Here is a 19293-nt window from a genome sequence, read left to right as displayed (position 1 = left end):
GCTGAGTTGAGTATCTGGGTACTTTAAATAAGTGTATGAAGATAAGCCAGTATTTGGGCTAATAAATTCTAACTTTACATTTATGGTTTTATTTATTTATTTATTTATTTATTTATTTATTTATTTATTTATTTATTTGATTTATTTGATTTATTTGATTTATATACCGCCCTACTCCCGAAGGACTCAGGACGGTGAACAGCCAATAATAAAATACATATATACAAAATTTAAAAAGCAGAGATAAAATCGAATTAATGGTTAATAAGTATTCACTATAGATGCCTCTTACTTTTGTTTCTGGTGCTCAGTGTTGTGCTGAAAGGAGAGGTTTTGTGAGAACAGCAGCTAGAAATCCTTAGCTGGACAGTATACAGGTAATCCTTGACTTACTACAACCATTCATTTGAAGTTAGAATGGCACTGAAAAAAGTGACTTATGGCAGTTTTTCACACTTACAACCTTTGCAGTATGCCCATGGTCATATGATCAAAATTTGGATGCTTGGAAACTGGTTCATATTTATTTGAGCAGTTGCAGAGTCCTGGGGTCATGTGATGACCTTTTGCAACCTCTGATAAGCCAAGTCAGTGGGGAAACCAAATTCATTTTAACTGTGTTACTAACAAGAAGTAATGTTGTAAAATGTGGCAAAACTCATTTACTTAGCAACTGAAATTTTGGACTCAATTGTAGTCATAAGCCGTGGACTAACTATATTCTCCATGGTGCTTGAAAGCAGGAAATTAAGTCATAAATTAAGGATTACCTGTAATATGTCAGGAGACAACTTATTTATTTATTTATTTATTTATTTAGTTTGTCAAACATGTAAAAGATAACAGGTATAAGTATAAGCATAGATATGAACATAATAAATGGGTATGAATAAATGGAGACAGTAGGACAGGGACGGTAGGCACGCTGGTGCGCTTATGTACGCCCCTTACAGACCTCTAAGGAATGGGGTGAGGTCAACAGTAGACAGTTAAAGTTATGGGGGTTTGGGGATGTAACAACAGGGTCAGGTAGTGCATTCCAGACACTGAAGTCATATTTTCTGCAATCGAGTTTACCTTGAGTGATTTACCTTGAGTTTGTGTCTATTATTTGCTTGTGTATTATTGTGGTTGAAGCTGAATTAGTCATTGACAGGTAGGACGTTGTAGCAGATAATTTTGTGTACTACGCTTAGGTCAGACTGTAGGCGGCGTAGTTCTAGGTTGTCCAAGCCCAAAATTTCAAGCCTGGTGGCATAAGGTATTCTGTTGTGAGTAGAGGAGTGGAGAACTCTTCTCGTGAAATACCTCTGGACCCGCTCAATTGTATTAATCTCTGATATGCAGTGTGAATTCCAGGCAGACTCTAGCAAAGACTGGAGAACTTATCAGAATTATTTTTTTATTGTGGAAACGTTCTGGAATAGTCATTTACTACTACATTCCAAAGATTGTGGTCACTACTGAACTGAAATTAGAGTAGAATAATATAAAAGTATAGTATAGTTTGTATACATGTATGTATGTTATTTCTGGTACCGATTTCTGTAGCTAAGAATCAAAACATGACAATTATTACTACATATGCTTCCTTTTTGCTTCATCACCTCCCTTCCTCCAGGCTCATTTTGAAACAAAGGTATTTGTATGTAAAAATCCTGTGAGACGTAAAAATCCCACATAGGAATTTTCTGTTGGTGAGGTATGGGGATGATAAAATACCTTGGAGACATTAACTTAGGAACAGAGGTATTACAACCCCTTTCCCTCTTACCCTTCTTTGTTCAAAATTTCCAAGTGATTGCGCTCATGGGAGCTGTTTCTTGAAGAATTTCAAGGTTAACATCTGACTTGTAGCATCCAAATCAAAACCAATGATAACATGAAGATGTTTTATCTTAGAGGGGATTATGTATGTTGAGCCTATAATTATGCAACCATTTATATTAGCATTATATTTATATCAGAAAATCCAAAGTTAAGAATCTTGTGATAAACATGCTGAGATTAAGTTTTGCTTGCTACAAAACAAAAAGTTTCTAAATGATGCAGAAATTTGTGGAAACACAATAAGAGCTAAATGTTTCTGAGAACATAAACTTATACTGTAGGACTAGAAGGAACTTTAGAGAACTTCTAGGCCAAAATTCTGCCCAGGACAGGAATAGTCAGAGCAACCCAAACAAATGATTGTCCGGCCTTTATTTGAAACCTCCAGTAATGGTAATTCATGTTTCCAAGAAAGAGGTTGGCTGTTCCATTGCTTAGGAGCTCACAGTGTCAGAAATTCCTCCTTGCTTCAAATTTAGAGCTCTCTCTAAAGCTTCCACCATTGGTTCTTGTTCTGCTTTCAGGTACCATGGAGAATAAATCTACAGGTAGTCCTTGGTTAATGATCACTTGTTCAGAGGCTGAAGTTACAGGGGCTGAATGAGTGATGGTTATGATCAGTTCTCAAAGTTCTGACCATCCCAGAACTTCTGGTGATCATGATTTGGGTGTTTGGTAACTGTGACCTCAGGATGACAGTTGCATCATCCTGAGGTCACATGATCATCATTTGAACCTTTCCTGCTGGCTTCCCATAAGGAAAATTAATGGGGTAGCAGGCAGGGAAGTTTGCAAGTAGCTCCTGTTAAGTCATTCCCACTCCCTTTGCTTTTTTTCATGAGGAGCCCCGCTGCCAAGTACAAGTTCCTAAGGAGTCATTTCCTGTTCAGCACCAAATGTCATCTGCTTCTTGTCTTCTTGCTATTTACACTTTTTTCTTAATACAGATGTTGGAAAATTAGGAGCAGGTTCGGCCCTAGTTTTCTAAACCCCTTAAGTTATTTGCTTACAATGTGGCCTGATCTAAAATGTAGAGCCAGAGATACATTAGGAAGTTTTAATGTTTTTGATGAACACATTTATTCAGCTCTCTTTTGAAAGGCTTCCTATAAAATGTTTTGTTCCAGGATATAATATTGACTTGCAAATTCACAAATGATCAAAGAAAGAATATAGTTACCTCCTCTTCAATAATATATAGAAAGCTACATAGCAAATTCGATAAGATTTGTTTAATTAAATATACCTATAGGTTTTCCTGCCATGCAGTGCACAGTATTAAAAGTACACTTGAATACAATAAATCATAACAGTGGTGATGAATCTGCCAGCAATATTTGGGATCTCAAGTGGTAAAGAAGAATAGGAATATTTTTAGGAGATGTCTGAACTAGAGCAAGGTCACTATGATTATTTGGAGAGAGAAGACTTTGCAATAAATGGGTGCCACAACAACAACAACAAAAAATGATTTTCCTGGATGATCTTCCTGAGGTAATTAACCAAAACATTCTCTGTAAGACATGGGCCCATTTCTCCCTTTACACTATACTAACTTTTGCTTTTATGTTGAAGGAGGATGAAAATAATGTTTTGTTCTTTATTTTTACAGACATTGAAACATGCCATTAATCAAAAGAAACATTGAACCTCGGCACCTATGCCAAGGAGCTTTACCTGAAGGAATTACTAGCGAATTGGAATGTGTAACCAATAGTACTCTTGCTGCTATCATACGTCAGCTAAGCAGCTTAAGTAAGTTCCCCGAGTTGTTTTTAATGCTATTCTTTATTTTTTCTTCCTATTTTATATGGAAAATTGAAGAACATGAGGCATCTTTCAGGTTTATCTTGAATTTTGGGAGGGGAGCACATCAAGCACATGTGCTGTGAAAAGGGACAAAGGAAGTGAGGTGGATTCTAATCTGCCTAAACTTCATGTATTGGGGTACTGTACCCTATAATTCCATATTTTAAATTTCTAGTTTTTATAGATGAAGTTAGGAACACCAGGAAAAATATAAGGATTTTTGCTTGGGTATATCTATTCTGGCTTTATAGCTGTTTGCTTCTTCATGTCATTCTGTGGACTTTTAGCTGTCTTGGCCATTCAGAGAGGTTATAAATTACTATGTTATTTTGGAAGTTCAACTGTATTTTTAAGCAGTAGTCATTAGTCGAAGGATAATTGATTATTAGCATTGCTTATAAAAAGCCATCAGGATTACAGTAAAAACATCTTGAAGAATTCTGATAATATTCTTAAAAAATGTCAGAATGCCACAGGGTTGTGTAAATTAGCATTATAAAATATTTGTCAGTAAATAATAAATAAAAACATTTATTTCTAAGCTGGGGAATATGATCCTGTCTTTTCTCTATAGGCAAACATGCTGAAGACATATTTGGTGAGTTGTTTAACGAAGCCAACAACTTTTACATCAGGGCAAATTCTCTTCAAGATAGGATTGACCGTCTATCTGTCAAGGTTACTCAACTGGATTCAACTGTAGAAGAAGGTAGGCAGTTTCATGCAAGTATTATGTCAAAAGTGATATTGGCAAAAAGACATAGTTACCTATACAGTGGGGACACAGTGGCTCAGTGGCTAAGATGCTGAGCTTGTCAATCAGAAAGGTCGGCAGTTCAGCTGTTCGAATCCCTAGGACCGTGTAATGGAGTGAGCTCCCATTACTTGCCCCAGCTTCTGCCAACCTAGCAGTTCGAAAGCATGTAAAAATGCAAGTAGAAAAATAGGGATCACCTTGGTGGGAAGGTAACAGCGTTCTGTGTGCCTTCGGCATTTGGTCATGTCAAAATCAGTGGAGCCAATAAAATTATTATATTGCCTTTTTTTTTCTTTTCTTTTGCTTTTACAAGAATTGTCAAAGAGAAAGAAAAAGATAATAATGATAGGAATATATCAGGGGTGAATTGCTCCCGGTTCGGACTGGATCGCCCAATCTGGTAGCCCGATCCGGTAGCGGAGCGGGTGGTTCGGAGAACCAGTAGCAAAAATCCCTGCCCCCCCCCCCCATTGCCCAGCTGTGCAATCATCAGAGGCTTTTTTTTTATTTTTAAAAGCATTTTTTCTACAACCTCTTTGGCTGAAAAAATGCTTTTAAAAGTAAAAAAAAAAGCCTCTGATGATCGTGCGGCTCAGCTGGGATCATCAGAGGCTTTTAAAAGTATTTTTCCTACAACCTCTTTGGCCGAAGAGGTTATAGAAAAAATGTTTTTAAAAGGAAAAAAAGCCTCTGCTGACCAGGCAAGTCAGCTGGGATCGTCAGAGGCTTTAAAAACATTTTTTTTACAATCTCTTCAGCCGAAGAGGTTGTAGAAAAAATGGTTTTAAAAGTTTAAAAAAAAAAAGTTGGCCACGTCCACTCAGTCATATTACCACCACCCCAAGCCACGGCCATAGAACTGGTAGTACAAATTTTACATTTCACCACTGGAATATACATAAAAGAATATGGAATGTAAACAGTGTAAGCAATAAATAAAGAATGATAAACCACAGATCTGAATAACTTTGTATTTTAGTCTTAATTAGAACAGATTGTATTTGTTCACAATCTTGTCTCAGATGTGCAACACACAATTCATGTTGTACATACAAAATGAGATGTAGTCATTCCTTTATTTGCTTTTGTTCAGTCATTTCATTTGCATATTGTAAGCTACTCTCAGTCTCTTATGTGACTATTTCTCCTTTCTTTTCAACAGTTTCATTGCAAGATATTAATATGAAGAAAGCATTCAAAAGTTCTACAGTACAGGATCAACAGGTTGTTTCAAAGAGCAGCATTCCCAATCCTATAGCTGATATTTACAATCAGAGTGACAAACCACCTCCACTGAATATTCTTACATCATACAGGTATTGTAATTTGAAATGGATAAATCTGATACAATTGGATATGAAGTTTTCCTTCTTATTTTCATGTATTGTATTTTTGCAGGAGAAAAAAATGTTCTCATATACCGTGCAAATACATGTAGTACATCAATATTTGTACTGAATAATAAACATCAACATAATGGAACTTCATATACTCAGATAAAGAAATACTCGAAATCTGCTTAAGTTTCCCTGATGAGTAACAGAAAACCTTTCGGCTCTTATTAACCACATACAGCAGGGGTCTCAAACTCAAGGCCCGTGGGGTGCTTAGATCCGACCTGTGGAGCCACTCTGGAAACACTGAAGGATCAGCCCGCGGTGCCTCTGCCAGTGAAAATGGAGCTCAGGGTGTGTGTGCGCGTGCGACCCTCTCAAGCTCCATTTTCACTGGCAGAGTGCTGCAGGAGGCTGTCGCAGCCGAAAATGGATGTCGAGCTGACCCTGCCCACACTGGCCATGCCTCCCCGTCCCCCTGAGATCAAACAACCTGATGCAACCCTCAATGAAATCGAGATTTGACACCCCTGACCTAAAGGGACTTTCTCTAGAATCATCTGTCCACACCCTGGTCCTTCAGACCTCCCAAGGGTGTGCCTTTTGCCATAGTTATGGAGTCTCTTCAACTTTCTAGAGTTGTCATCTTCTCTTTCCTTCCATTTTTCCCAGCATTATGGACTTCTAAAAGGAGCTGGGTCTTCCACCTAGTACTCATTTGTACTTCAGGTGAAAAGCTGATCGATTTGTTCTATGACTGATTTATTTTATTGACTATTAGAGCATGAGCAGTGGCCATTTTAAAACAATGTTTTGTTCCACTTTTTTACAGAGATGATAAAAAAGATGGCTTAAAATTTTATACTGATCCTTCTTACTTCTTTGACCTCTGGAAAGAAAAAATGTTACAAGATACAGAGCATAAGAGAAAAGAGAAGAGACGACAGAAGGTAAATCGAAAGAGTTTTAAAAAATAATAATAATTTACCAATCATGTTTTAGGATAAATAGCTTATACTGTATTTTAACAATGTTCCTGACATAGGAATGGTTGTAAAAACAAAAGCTGTCCTGTATTTCAAACTATTCCTTTACCTTTCATCTTAAAAGTGTGCTTTCTTCAGTGGTGGGATTCAAATTTTTTTACTACCGGTTCTGTGGGTGTGGCTTGGTAGGCGTGGCATAGCATGGCATGGCATGGCTTGGTGGGTGTGGCAGGGGAAGGATACTATAAAATCTCCATTCCCTCCCCACTCCAGGGGAAGGTTACTGCAAAACCCCCATTTCTTCCTGATCAGCTGGGATTCGGGAGGCAGAGAATAGATGGGGGCGGGGCCAGTCAGAGGTGGTATTTGCCGGTTCTCCGAACTACTCAAAATTTCTGTTACCAGTTCTCTAGAACTGGTCAGAACCTGCTGAAACCTACCTCTGGCTTTCTTACCTGTATTTTGAAAATATACAGGTAAGAAAGCCAAAAGTCTTCTGGAGATTTGTTAATGGAGTGTTTAAAGAAACTCCCAGTTAGTTTTATAATATAACTACATTTTGGAAGATATTTTGAATTATTACAGACATTTCATAAAATCTTTCAGTTCAGAAGTTTCTGTATCATGGAAATTGAAATTCCATTATTTTAAGCTCCAAGTTTGAAAGATTAGTATAGTTTGTTTGTTTGTTTGTTTGTTTGTTTATTTATTTATTTATTTATTTATTTATTTATTTATTTATTTATTTATTTGTTCAATTTATTTATTTATTTATTTATTTATTTATTTATTTAATTCGATTTCTATACCGCCCTACTCCCGAAGGACTCAGGGCGATGCACAGCCTAACAATAAAACACATCCATACAAAATTTAAAAGTAGAATAAAATCAAATTAAATAATTTTGGCTCCGACAAATTTAAAACCCTGAACTATTTAAAACCAATTTTAAAATTGAATGTATAAAATACTAAAAGATATTTAAAAATTAAAAATCTTTTATGAAAGAGGGAGAAAATTAGGCCAGGCCTGTTCTGTTATAGCTGTGCAGAAATAATGGACTAGATTGCGGAATGAAGTTTACTGCTTTGAAATGTGAATGCATATAAATGAGATCATGAAGGAATGTTGCCTGAATTCTCCATTTTCAGATCATAGCTGTAATAAAATTCAGGAATTTGATAGACATTTTTGAAATGAGTGTGTATATGTGCTATGTGAGCAATCCCTGGAGCTCTGAAACTAATTAAGTGGCTGAAGCTCCTAGGTAATACATAGAAAGAACAGAATTAAAAGAGTAAGCTGCCTTTTCTGTGTGTGTATGTGTGTGTTTCATAACTATGCCACAAAAGACAGGTTAATGGACCTAGAGGCTCTGCAGAAAAAGGAATATCACATTAGAGTGATTGGGTGACCTGCTACTGTTTTTCCTCTATGAGGGACTTACATGTTGTCAGTGTGGTGACACAAACAATAAGCACATAGTAAAGGAGATGTAATAAACTGTGGGAAACAGGGAGTTGGTAGGACATTATGGAGAAATGAGGGTTGAAAAACAAATATAACAGGTCTGCTAATAGCATTTCTATGGTATTCATTTTGCGAACTATGAACTACTGAACTGAGATTTTCCCCCTCTTAACTACATTTACTAAAAATCCTTGATTTGCAACTGGTTGCTTAATACCCATCCAGAATTACAGTGGACCCAGAATCAGTGCTTTTTGGCCCATAAGGCATTTTTGGCCACCATAAAATTTGTCACACTCACCCCTACAGTCATGTGACAGAATTTTAGGTGCTTGGCAACTGACTCACCTTTACGACTAGTTGCAGAATCCTGTGGTCCCATGACTGCAATTTGCAATGTTACCATGTTGCCAATTTCTGGCAAAAAAAAAAGCCTATTTGAAAAAATGGTTTTGTATTTACAGCTGTGAATTTGCTAAACAACTGTGGTGATTCCCTGAAAATCCGCCGCAGAAAATCTCATAAAATGGAGTCTGGTTATGTAGGGCCCTCAATTTACAACCATAACAATTTAGGATAAAAAATCCAGTCCCAATTCGGATTGTAAGATAAGGACCCCCTTTATTAAGAACTAACAAATTTCTCTTGGAGCCAATTGTTTTATCACGGTGATCCATATGATTAAGAACCTGTCCTCAGCCCCTCATGCAGCCCCTCATGGATTCACCTGATTCCGTGTCTGTCTACCTACTATGACAGTAATAAGCAGGAAGTAAGCACTTATCGGCAGTTCAGCGGTTCGAATCCCTAGTGCCGCATAACGGGGTGAGTTCCCGTTACTTGTCCCAGCTTTTGCCAACCTAGCAGTTCGAAAGCACGTAAAAAATGCAAGTAGAAAAATAGGGACCACATTTGGTGGGAAGGTAACAGCGTTTCGTGCGCCTTTGGCGTTTAGTCATGCCGGCCACATGACCACGGAGACGTCTTTGGACAGCGCTGACTCTTTGGCTTTGAAACGGAGATGAGCACCGCCCCCTAGAGTCAGGAACGACTAGCACATATGTGCGAGGGGAACCTTTACCTTTACCTTTACCTTTAAGTACTTATTGAAAAGAATCCATACCCTGTAAATCTGAAAAAGTAGGTCTCATTTGGTGACCATTCAGAGTTACCACAGTAGTGAAAAAGTAACTTTATAAGTTCCCACATTTATGACCTTCTCAGGTCTGTAAAGCAAATGAAAGCTGCAGTAAGATTGTAAAGCACAGTCTTGGTATTACTTAGTGACTGCTTTGATTAATAATTAAGTTACCAGTTCTAAACATGGTCTCTAAACATAGACAGCTTATATTGTAAGAAGCTATTGGAAAGTTATATGTATCCAAACTTTGAAAACACTCATTTGATTTGGCTTACACCACCCAAATCCCTAAACTATTGAACAAATATCTAATCAGTTAACATGAGAAAAACAAGACCAAACTGCCTGGCTCAGTCTTAGGAAAAGTGGAAATCAGCTTGCTTCAGAATAAATACATGCTTCATTTGAGGAACAAAATTAAAAGTTGAATAAGCTTAATTTGCAGCTGGAAAACGACCAAACAAAAGGCTATTTGTAGGTACATTTGTACTGACTCACAGCATGTAATGAGAAAATATTTTCAAGCTACTTAATGTGATGTATTGAAAAACTATTGATTTGTTAGTTAGTTAGATTGCTTTGACTAGATCATATAAAGGAAGTTTTGCAAACTATAACATTAAAATCTTTTCATTGGAGGGGAAAAAAATGAATATGGGACCATGAGATGTCCATATCCTATAAATATTGAAACGTAGCTGAAAGTTTATATAAATAACCAATGGAATCTAATATATGCTTTGATTATGCTTGGCTCACCTGCACATCTTATTTCCATATTCTTAACAGCATTAAACTTGCTCTTTCCTTGTTTCTCTCTTTTGCATGCTTCATCACTTTTTATATTATATCAGGATCAAAAACGTATAGATGGCACAACTCGTGAGGTGAAAAAGGTTAGAAAAGCAAGGAACAGGCGCCAAGAGTGGAATATGATGGCCTATGACAAAGAACTTAGACCAGACAACAGGTTGTCTCAGAATATTTACCCTGGAGCATCTTCTGAAGGGTCTCTGTCCCCTGAAACTAGGTCTGTTGTTAATAAGATTTATATATTCAGAGGTGCTTAGTATCCTTCATCTGCTGCAGATTTATAACTTCCACTTGTACAGGTAGACCTCGACTTACAACTCTTCGTTTGCTGATCGTTCAAACTTACAATGGCAGCGAAAAAAGTGACTGATGACCATTTTTCACACTTATGATGGTTGTAGCATCCCTATGGTCACGTGATTTACATTCGAATGCTTGACAACTGGTTCATATTTATGACGGTTGTAGTGTCCCGGGGTTAGATGACTATCTTTCGCGACCTTCTGACGAGCAAAGTCAATGGGGAAGCTAGATTCACTAACAACCGTGTTACTAATTGAACAACTGCTGTGATTCACTTAACAAATGTGGCAAGTAAAGTCATAAAGTGGGACAAAACTCATTTAACAATTTTTTTTCACTTAGTAACATAAATTCTGGGCTCAATTGTTGTCGTAAGTCGAGGACTACCTGTATAAGAGAGGTATATCTTTCTTTTTCAGTTTGGATGATTTCGGCGTCTGCGTTTTCCTGAATTAGATTAACCGTGAAGACATATTTTTAAAAGATTTTTTGCAGCCTATTGCAACAAAAAGAAACATGGAAAACTGGGGACAGGAAATGGCCCTTTTTGTGTCGGGCACTGTGTGCTTAAAGCCAAGGTGTTAAAAAACTCATGATATATCAAATCTCTGTATCTGTTGCCTTTGAGCTAAACCAGAGGCCTTGAACATGTTCAAGTACAGTGTTTAAATTAGATTGATCAGGCATTATTTCATTTTTGTTCTGCTACTTAGTTTGAAGAAAGGAACAAATATAACAAATAGTGCAGCCCACAAATTTCATTGTTCCATTAACATCTGTTGTGGCTTGCTTATGTCATGTTGTAGTCATTTTAAAACTTGGGCATATAAAGGCAGAGATTTTTGTAACTATTGCATAATCAACTTTTAAAACAAATGGTGTTTTTTTTTAATATTTCCAGAATTTCTAGCCAGTATGTTGTTTTGTCTGCATTAAGAAGACATTTTTCAGTTGATAATATTTTGTGAGATATTCTGATAACAAGTTCTGAATACGCTTCTAAAAGCGACTCTTTCTCCGTCTGAAAGAGTCCCCTTTTTCTACCTTTCTTTTATAATCCTACTGATTCTCTTATCTTAGCCAATTCATATCTTTTCAAGCCTTTTTGGTCCAATGTCTTTTTCTGGCCTGTCTTTATTTGTTGCTTGACAAAATGAAAACTTTGCCTTGCTTTGTTGTAAACAGATTGTTGTAAGCAACAGTTCCATTAAAAGAAGCACACCTAGGTTCAAACAGCTTTAAAAAAAAAAAAACTTGCATGGAAAACAAATGTAACATTGTTCTATGTAACATATGCCCGTCTAATGTAACTCTCGGCATATGAAATTCTCATGTTTCCATCCTGTATGTAATCCTTTTTGTTATGATTTATATTGTGCCCATTATGATTCAGAGAGAGAGGCACAAGCTGAATCCAAGCCGGCATCATCACGTTAATGTGAGAAAAGTAAGGGCCAGGAAAGAAGAGTGGGAGAGAAAGAAAATGGGCATTGAGTTCATAAGTGACATACAGAAACAAGAGCAGGCAGGAGGCACAAAAGAGACCCAGATGCCCAAAGGGTTTGTCTTTTTTTGTTTTATTGAAAGCGCTTTGTTAACTCCCTGGCTTTCCATCTGAATAAAATGATGAACATCTGTTTCCCTTTTTTTTTTAACAACATGGCATAATTTGTTTTACTAATTTATCTTCTCTGCAGCCTAGGGATGCAAGGACAATGTTGCTTGGTCTTAACTGCTATGTACTAAAAGGTTTGCTGTTTTCCAAGCTTTGTGACCAGCTAACAGTTCTCTCTCGCTCTCTCTTTCATCAGATAAAGTTACTTTTATGCAAAAAAAAAAAAAATCCCAGGAAAAAAATCCATATTAAAAAAAATGTTAAAACTTTGGATTGGATTGGATTTTGATAAAATGCAATAATCTGCCTTGATTTATTTTCATCTTTTGATTTTTCTTGGTAATGTCGCTTGTCTGTCTTTTTTGATATGTGTTGGAATATATATCCTATACTTTGAAAATTAGAGAAAAGTTGTTTTTGTGAATGTGGCTTACATTTAATATTGCATTAACATTTAATGTTGCATTAATCTCATCTACTAACAATCTGTAAAATGTTAAATAGACAATCTTTTAAATTGAGTGAGCTTAACTGTATTTTGTTCATGGCTCCCCTTATTCTTCTTTCTAATTTCAGATCCCATGCTTCGGATATTACCAGTTATTCATATCCTGCTACTCCAAATCATTCACTCCATCATCAACTTTGCTATGTGCCTTCATGTGGAACAGGAGATGGATCTCAGTTTATGCTTGCAAAACAGGGCCTTGAACATGAATATAGGTTATCTTCTACCACAGTGCAACATGCTACTTTGAATAGGCCTCAAGAACCACCTCCACCCCCACCCCAAATCTTAGATGGTCCTCTGGGTACTGTTGCATTGATACCAGCAGATTATGGGTAAATAGCTGGTTTTGTCCTCATATTAGACCAGGGCCCCAATCTTTCTGGCTTTGCAAACTGGTGGAGGAGAGGGAGAGAGAGGGATGGTTCTGCATGAGCAGTGGCCAAGTACACGTGCCGTGCATGCGCAGCTCCATTTGTGCAAGTGGCAGGCACATGTGCCTGCTACTCACACAAATGGAGTGCATGTGCTCACCCACTGCTTGCAGAAGTGGGATGCTCACAGCCCAATAGTAGGCCACTACCGGGAGTTGGGGACCCCTGTGTTATACAATGATCAGCAAACATATATATATGCTAAACATATGATTGCAACTAGATGATTGACTAGAAAATTTTCTCTGTTAAGTTTGGAAGGAATAGAACAGGAAGACAATCAGATGGTTAAATGGGATCAAATCAGTGATGGGATTCAGCCAGTTCGCACATATTTGGGAGAACCGGTTGTTGGAAGAAATCTTATTTTGTTTTTTTCCCCACTTTACAGGGCTAATCCTGTAAGGAAGGCAGGAAGAAAACATTCTGGTGTTGTTTCCAGCCTAATCTTTATTGCCCTGCTTACAGAAACTGTCTCTCTGCTTAACCCTTATTACATTGTAACAGCTAAGGCAAAACACCCATTGACGTGAGTGATGTTGAGTTGGACCCACCCACACGGTCACATGACCATTGAGCCACGCCTACCCAGCTGGTCATTAGGGCAGAGAATTGGTTGTTAAATTATTTTGAATCCCACCACTGGATCAAATATATTACTGCAATAGTTTTGGAATGGCTGTGTTTAATACCTAGAGGGCAGGCTGAGATGGCAAGCATCTGTCCAATCATAAGTTGCTGACTTGATGGAACCTAACTATTTAAAACATTTTTCTCCTGCTCTTCAAGAGTTCCATAGAAACAGCTTCCGGATGATGAAGAGCAAACAAGATAGTCTCAGAGAGGGACAAGGTTTGCTCATGATGAATAGCAATAGCACTTAGACTTATATATCACTTTACAGTGCTTTGCAGCCCTCTCTAAGCGGTTTGCAGAGTCAGCACATTGTCCTCAACAATCTGGGTCCTCATTTTACTGCCTCGGAAGGATGGAAGGCTGAGTCAACTTTGAGCCTGTGAGAATTGAACTGCTGAACTTCTGGCAGCCAGCAGTCAGCAGAAGTAGCCTGCAGTACTGCATTCTAACCACTGCGCCGCCACCACAGTGCTATGCTCAAAATATCAGTGTTGTGTGGATTGTATGCTGAACTGCATGTTGTTAAGCATACTCAAAGGTTCTTATTCTTAAATAAACTAAGCAAAATAGGAAAGTTACTACTTCCTGGTGATACTGTTAAGCTGTAGAAATAAAGATTAATATGGGGAAAATTATGTTGAAACTGGAAAATAGTGTGTAATTTGTTCTAAATCATTTGTGCCTTAGAAATTGTAGAGAATATTCGTAGCTCGGGTTGCAGATTCAGGCAGAGATTTGTCCTCCAAGCCTCATACTTGTCTCCCCGACGTTTCATTACCAAACTTGGTAACAATTTCAACAGCGTCTGGGGTGAAGTGCCTTGTTCATTTATAGTTTGGTAACCAAACATTTGGGAGTCAAGTAGCAAGCTTGGAGGATAAACCTCTGTCTGAATCATTTATGCCTTCCTGATTAAATAAGAGCCAACTTGGAAAATATTGGTGCTGTAAATAAATGTTCTAGTATAAAAAAAGGTAATGAGAAAGTAAAGCACTAATATTTTTAAAGTTCAAATCAAGTAGAACATTGATTGTTACATTGCATACTTAATTGATACTTCAACTAACAAGTATTTTGTTCTGTTTTATGTATAGGATGATTGCAGCTCAGATGGTGGATTATTACAATTCTTCAGGAGGCCCAGCCCCTGCATCACCGCTTATGATTCCTTCTGCGCAGACTGCTTTTGTTAGTCCTCTCCAAATCCCTGTGCTACCTACCCATTCTGGACTAATGGCTGGTACACTGTATTCTGGTACTCTTCATCTTCCTCCTTCTGGGCATATTGTTACAGCTCCTGCTCCTCCTGGCCCGCCTCCTCTTCCTCCAGGCCCTCCTGCAGGATCTTCTCTCTCATCGTCTCCATTGCACACTCCTGCAGTAGCTGAGCTTAAAATGCAGGAGTCTATCCAGTCACCCATCAGTGGTGCTCGAAGTGATCTTCTTGCTGCTATTCGGATGGGTAAGTCTTCTAAAACCTGACCTGTGATTTTAAATATCACAGGCTTTGGGTCTTCAGTGCTTGCATGATGTAAGACCTCCGTTCCAGGGGTGGGTTCTACTTACCTTTACTACCGGTTTGCAACGGGGCCGCGTGCGCGCTCTTCTGCACATGCGCAGAAGCATTTTGATGATGTCGGGATTGATGGGCAGAGCCCCCCCGCCGGTTTTATTACCGGTTCTATACAACCGGTGCAAACTGGGAGCAACCCACCACTGCTCTGTTCCACATGTGTTCTAGGCTGAAAGCTGTATCTCAGCTTTCTTGTTTTCGGTTGCATTTATAGTTTTCTTTTGATGAACAATCATCATCCACAGAGGTACGCTGCAGTTGTTCTTGAACTGCTTTTAAATGCTTGACCAATCTTTCTCAACATGGTATCTTCCAGATGTATTGAATTTGTCCCTTGTGGACCGTACCATTTGGACAGCCTGACTGGTAAATGATGAATGTTTAGGTCAACATATTATGTAGGAACAGCTTAGGAGGCTCATGGGGTGGGGGAGTGGCAGCAATCATTAGAGAAAGTCTTTGCCCGAGGGAGGCCACTGTTCCTCAGATAGCCGGATGTGAGTCCCTCCTTGTGAAGTGGGGTCGGGGGATTCAGATGGGCCTACTGATTGCGTACCTGGCTCCCTGCCACGTAACAGCGGTCCTGCCTGAGCTGCTTGACATTATAGCCGGGGTGGCGGTGGAAACCCCCAGACTTATTGTTATGGGGGATTTTAACCTGCCATCTGCTGGTGAGATGTAGGAGACAGCTCGGGAGTTCATGGCTTCCATGACGGCCATGGACCTGACCCAGGTAGTTCAAGGCCCCACCCACTTGGGGAATCACACTCTGGACTTGATTTTTGTCTCTGATCAGTGGCTGAATGATCTAAGAATAGGGGATATAGACATCAAGCCCTTGTCATGGTCTGATCATTCTCTCCTTCACATGGACTTTCAAGTCACTTCCACCCACCGCAGGGAGACGGAACCAACCAAATGGTTCCGTCCCAGGCGCCTGATGGACCCCGAAAGGTTCCTGATGGAGCTTGGGCCATTTCCTGAGACTCTGGCTCACGACTCGACTGAGGACCTGGTGGTCGCCTGGGACAGGGCGGCTACTGGGGCCTTGGACCGCGTCGTGCCTTTGCGGCCTCTGACCCGATGCCGATCTCATCTAGCTCCTTGGTTTTCTGAGGAGCTTAGGGAGATGAAGCGTCGGAAAAGACGCCTGGAGAGCGATTGGAGGACAAGCCGATCTGAATCTGACCGAACACAGGTGAGATCTTATATTAAGACCTACCTAGTGGCGATAAGAGCGGCGAAGTCTAGCTACTTCTCCGCTCTTATTGCATCTGCAGAGAACCGCCCAGCTGCGCTGTTTAGGGTGACCCGCTCCCTACTTCAGGTGGGGGTACGGGAAGATCCCTTAAAGGGTCGAGCTGAGGATTTTGTACAATTCCTGCATGATAAAGTCACTCAGATTCGGGAAGGCCTGGACTGGATTGGGTAGATCCAGGGGAGGAGACGGGGGCAGGTCTTGAGAGCGTTATCTGGGAAGAGTTTGACTCTGTGGCTCCTGAGGACGTGGACAGGATTCTGGGCAAGCTTAACGCTGCCACATGTTTATTGGACCCGTGTCCCTCCTGGTTGGTACTGGCCTCCTGGGAGGTTACACGAGGCTGGCTCCAGGGGATTATAAATACTTCTCTGAGTGAGGGTGTCTTTCCCGCCACCTTGAAAGAGGTGAAGCCCCTCCTCAAGAAGCCTTCCCTGGACCCGGCTATATTATCAAATTATCGTCCAGTCTCCAATCTTCGCTTTGTTGCGAAGGTTGTTGAGAGTGTGGTGGCGCGACAACTACCCCGATACCTGGATGAAGTTGTCTATCTGGATCCGTTCCAGTCGGGCTTCAGGTCACGATACAGCACAGAAACGGCATTGGTCGCATTGGTGGATGATCTCTGGAGGGCTCGGGACAGAGGTTGCTCCTCTATCCTGGTCCTATTAGAGGAGTTGTCCCCACAGCCTATACATAAATAAGGTCCCTGAGATTTAGGAGAGCCGAGGGAGGCACATAATACATGGTGGGTATAAGTGAAGGGGACACGGTGGCTCAGTGGCTAAGACGCTGAGCTTGTCGATCGAAAGGTTAAATAAATAATAAAATAAATAATTTTATTTCTATACTGCCCTTCTCCCGAAGGACTCAGGGCAGTGTACAGTTGGCAGTTGGCAGTTCAGCGGTTCGAATCCCTAGTGCTGCGTAATGGGGTGAGCTCCTGTTACTTGTCCCAGCTTCTGCCAACCTAGCAGTTTGAAAGCACGTAAAAAATGCAAGTAGAAAAATAGGGACCACCTTTCGTGGGAAGGTAACAGCGTTCCGTGCGCCTTTGGCATTTAGTCATGCCAGCCACATGACCACGGAGACATCTTCGGACAGCGCTGGCTCTTCGGCTTTGAAACGGAGATGAGCACACCGCCACCTAGAGTCGGGAATGACTAGCACATATGTGTGAGGGGTACCTTTACCTTTACCTATAAGTGAAGGAAGTTGTTGGCTGTATGCACATCCATGGGGACTATAACCTTTCTTGGATAGATCATCTTCTGAGCGTGTAATTATGCATTTAACTACATCTGAAAGTATCAAAAAGCATATAAACAATATAGATTTTTATGTAAATAGATATAAGTATTTTAAGTCCTAAGTTATTACTATTGTTAACTTGAATAGATAATTACCCTATCCACATGGAATAATATTCCGATGAATGATGAGTTGTTTATACCACACATGCTTATACAGTAGGAAAAATTCTCTCTAAAATATAGACGTTGCCCTTGTTGAAGCTTTTATTATACTAAATAAGTCATTGGCTATAAATAAGCAAGTCATCAATAGGGACATTTGATTGTGGTTTTTTAAAAATAATTTTCATGCTTGGAAACACTATGTGTAAATGTTTACTAATTATGTTAATTCTGGTACATTTTCATGAACGCTTCAGTCCTGTGTATTTGTAAGCTTTTTAAAAAGAAAAATGAGCACAAAAAGTCACATTTCTTTGCTTGTCTCAGGAATCCAGCTGAAAAAAGTACAAGAGCAGCGTGAACAGGAGGCCAAGCATGAGCCGGTTGGAAATGATGTGGCCACAATTCTTTCTCGACGGATTGCAGTGGAATACAGCGATTCGGATGATGAGTCAGAATGTGATGAAAATGACTGGTCAGACTGAAAATGGGTGTGCGGCACCAAAGTTTTCCAGTAAACTGACCTAGAAAATCATTTATATAGCCTACCCTGGCAGTACTGGTATATAATGGACCAAGTAGGCTTACTTGGTGATGTTCAGATTGATCTAATTTAGTTACTTTAGATCAGTGTTTCTCAACTTTGTGAATTTAAGATGTCTGGACTTCAATGCCCAGAATTCCCCAGACAGTGTGCTAGCTGGGATATTCTGGGAATTGAAGTCCTGACATTTTAAAAGTTGCCAAGGTTAAGAAACACTGTTTTAGATCACAGTGTTTCTGCAGATGAAAAAATGAACTTTTATTTTCAGTTTTTGCTGCATTAATTGCAGCAAAGCAGTTTTCCTTTACCATAAATATATATAATTATTTTTACTATTTGAATATTATAAGCAGTTCCTTTACTATGGCAAAGCAATATCTTTCAGCAATGAAATGTCATTGATTCTTCCACTTTGACTCACCTTCATTAACATGCAAAAATTGCTAGCAGCTAGTTCTTCTTTATTAAAAAATAACCTCAACAACTATGTTACTACCAGAATCTATTGAATGAGTTTCTGTTCACCATAATTATGTTTCCAAATACTCTGGATTTGGATCTATTCAAATAGCATATATGGAGAAGTATAGGTTGACATCAGCATAAAAACTACGGTCATGCAAAACCAACTGGAAGAGTGATACAGAATGAATCTGAATGATTTTGCACAATACTGTGGAATGCCAAATGCCTTCCCTCCTTGCTAATTTTATTCAGCTTTCATAATCTGTTTTTTAAATTCACCCAGTTCACACTGAGCACATTGACCTTATGGTTCAATGAATAATGTAATTGAATTTATAGATATATTTATGAATAGTTGGGCTCCAAAAATAAAATCGATTAACTACCCAGGCTCCTCTTGC

At 39.2% G+C, this 19293-nt stretch overlaps 1 protein-coding gene across 2 annotated transcripts; it reads left to right on the top strand.

Annotated features, from left to right (window-relative positions):
• The first annotated feature begins 3452 nt into the window (after positions 1-3452).
• On the top strand, positions 3453-18402 carry WASF3 (WASP family member 3). 2 transcript variants are annotated; one of them, XM_070943891.1, is made up of 8 exons: positions 3453-3585; positions 4214-4348; positions 5559-5712; positions 6563-6680; positions 11838-12004; positions 12636-12902; positions 14732-15099; positions 18211-18402. In XM_070943891.1, the coding sequence occupies exons 1-8, from the start codon at positions 3453-3455 to the stop codon at positions 18366-18368; spliced, it is 1500 nt and encodes a 499-aa protein (XP_070799992.1). In that variant the 3' UTR covers positions 18369-18402. The 2 variants fall into 2 exon arrangements, with proteins under 2 accessions (XP_070799992.1, XP_070799991.1); XM_070943890.1 differs by lacking the exon at positions 11838-12004 and adding an exon at positions 10183-10358.
• The last annotated feature ends 891 nt before the right edge of the window (positions 18403-19293 follow it).

The sequence above is a fragment of the Pituophis catenifer genome, unplaced genomic scaffold (genome assembly GCF_029215685.1).
Source record: "Pituophis catenifer annectens isolate HBS135680 unplaced genomic scaffold, rPitCat1.0.hap2 SCAF_4, whole genome shotgun sequence".
Taxonomy (NCBI): Eukaryota; Metazoa; Chordata; class Lepidosauria; order Squamata; family Colubridae; genus Pituophis; species Pituophis catenifer.
Note: the sequence above shows the minus strand (reverse complement) of the source record. Positions and strands in the feature narration are given on the sequence as shown.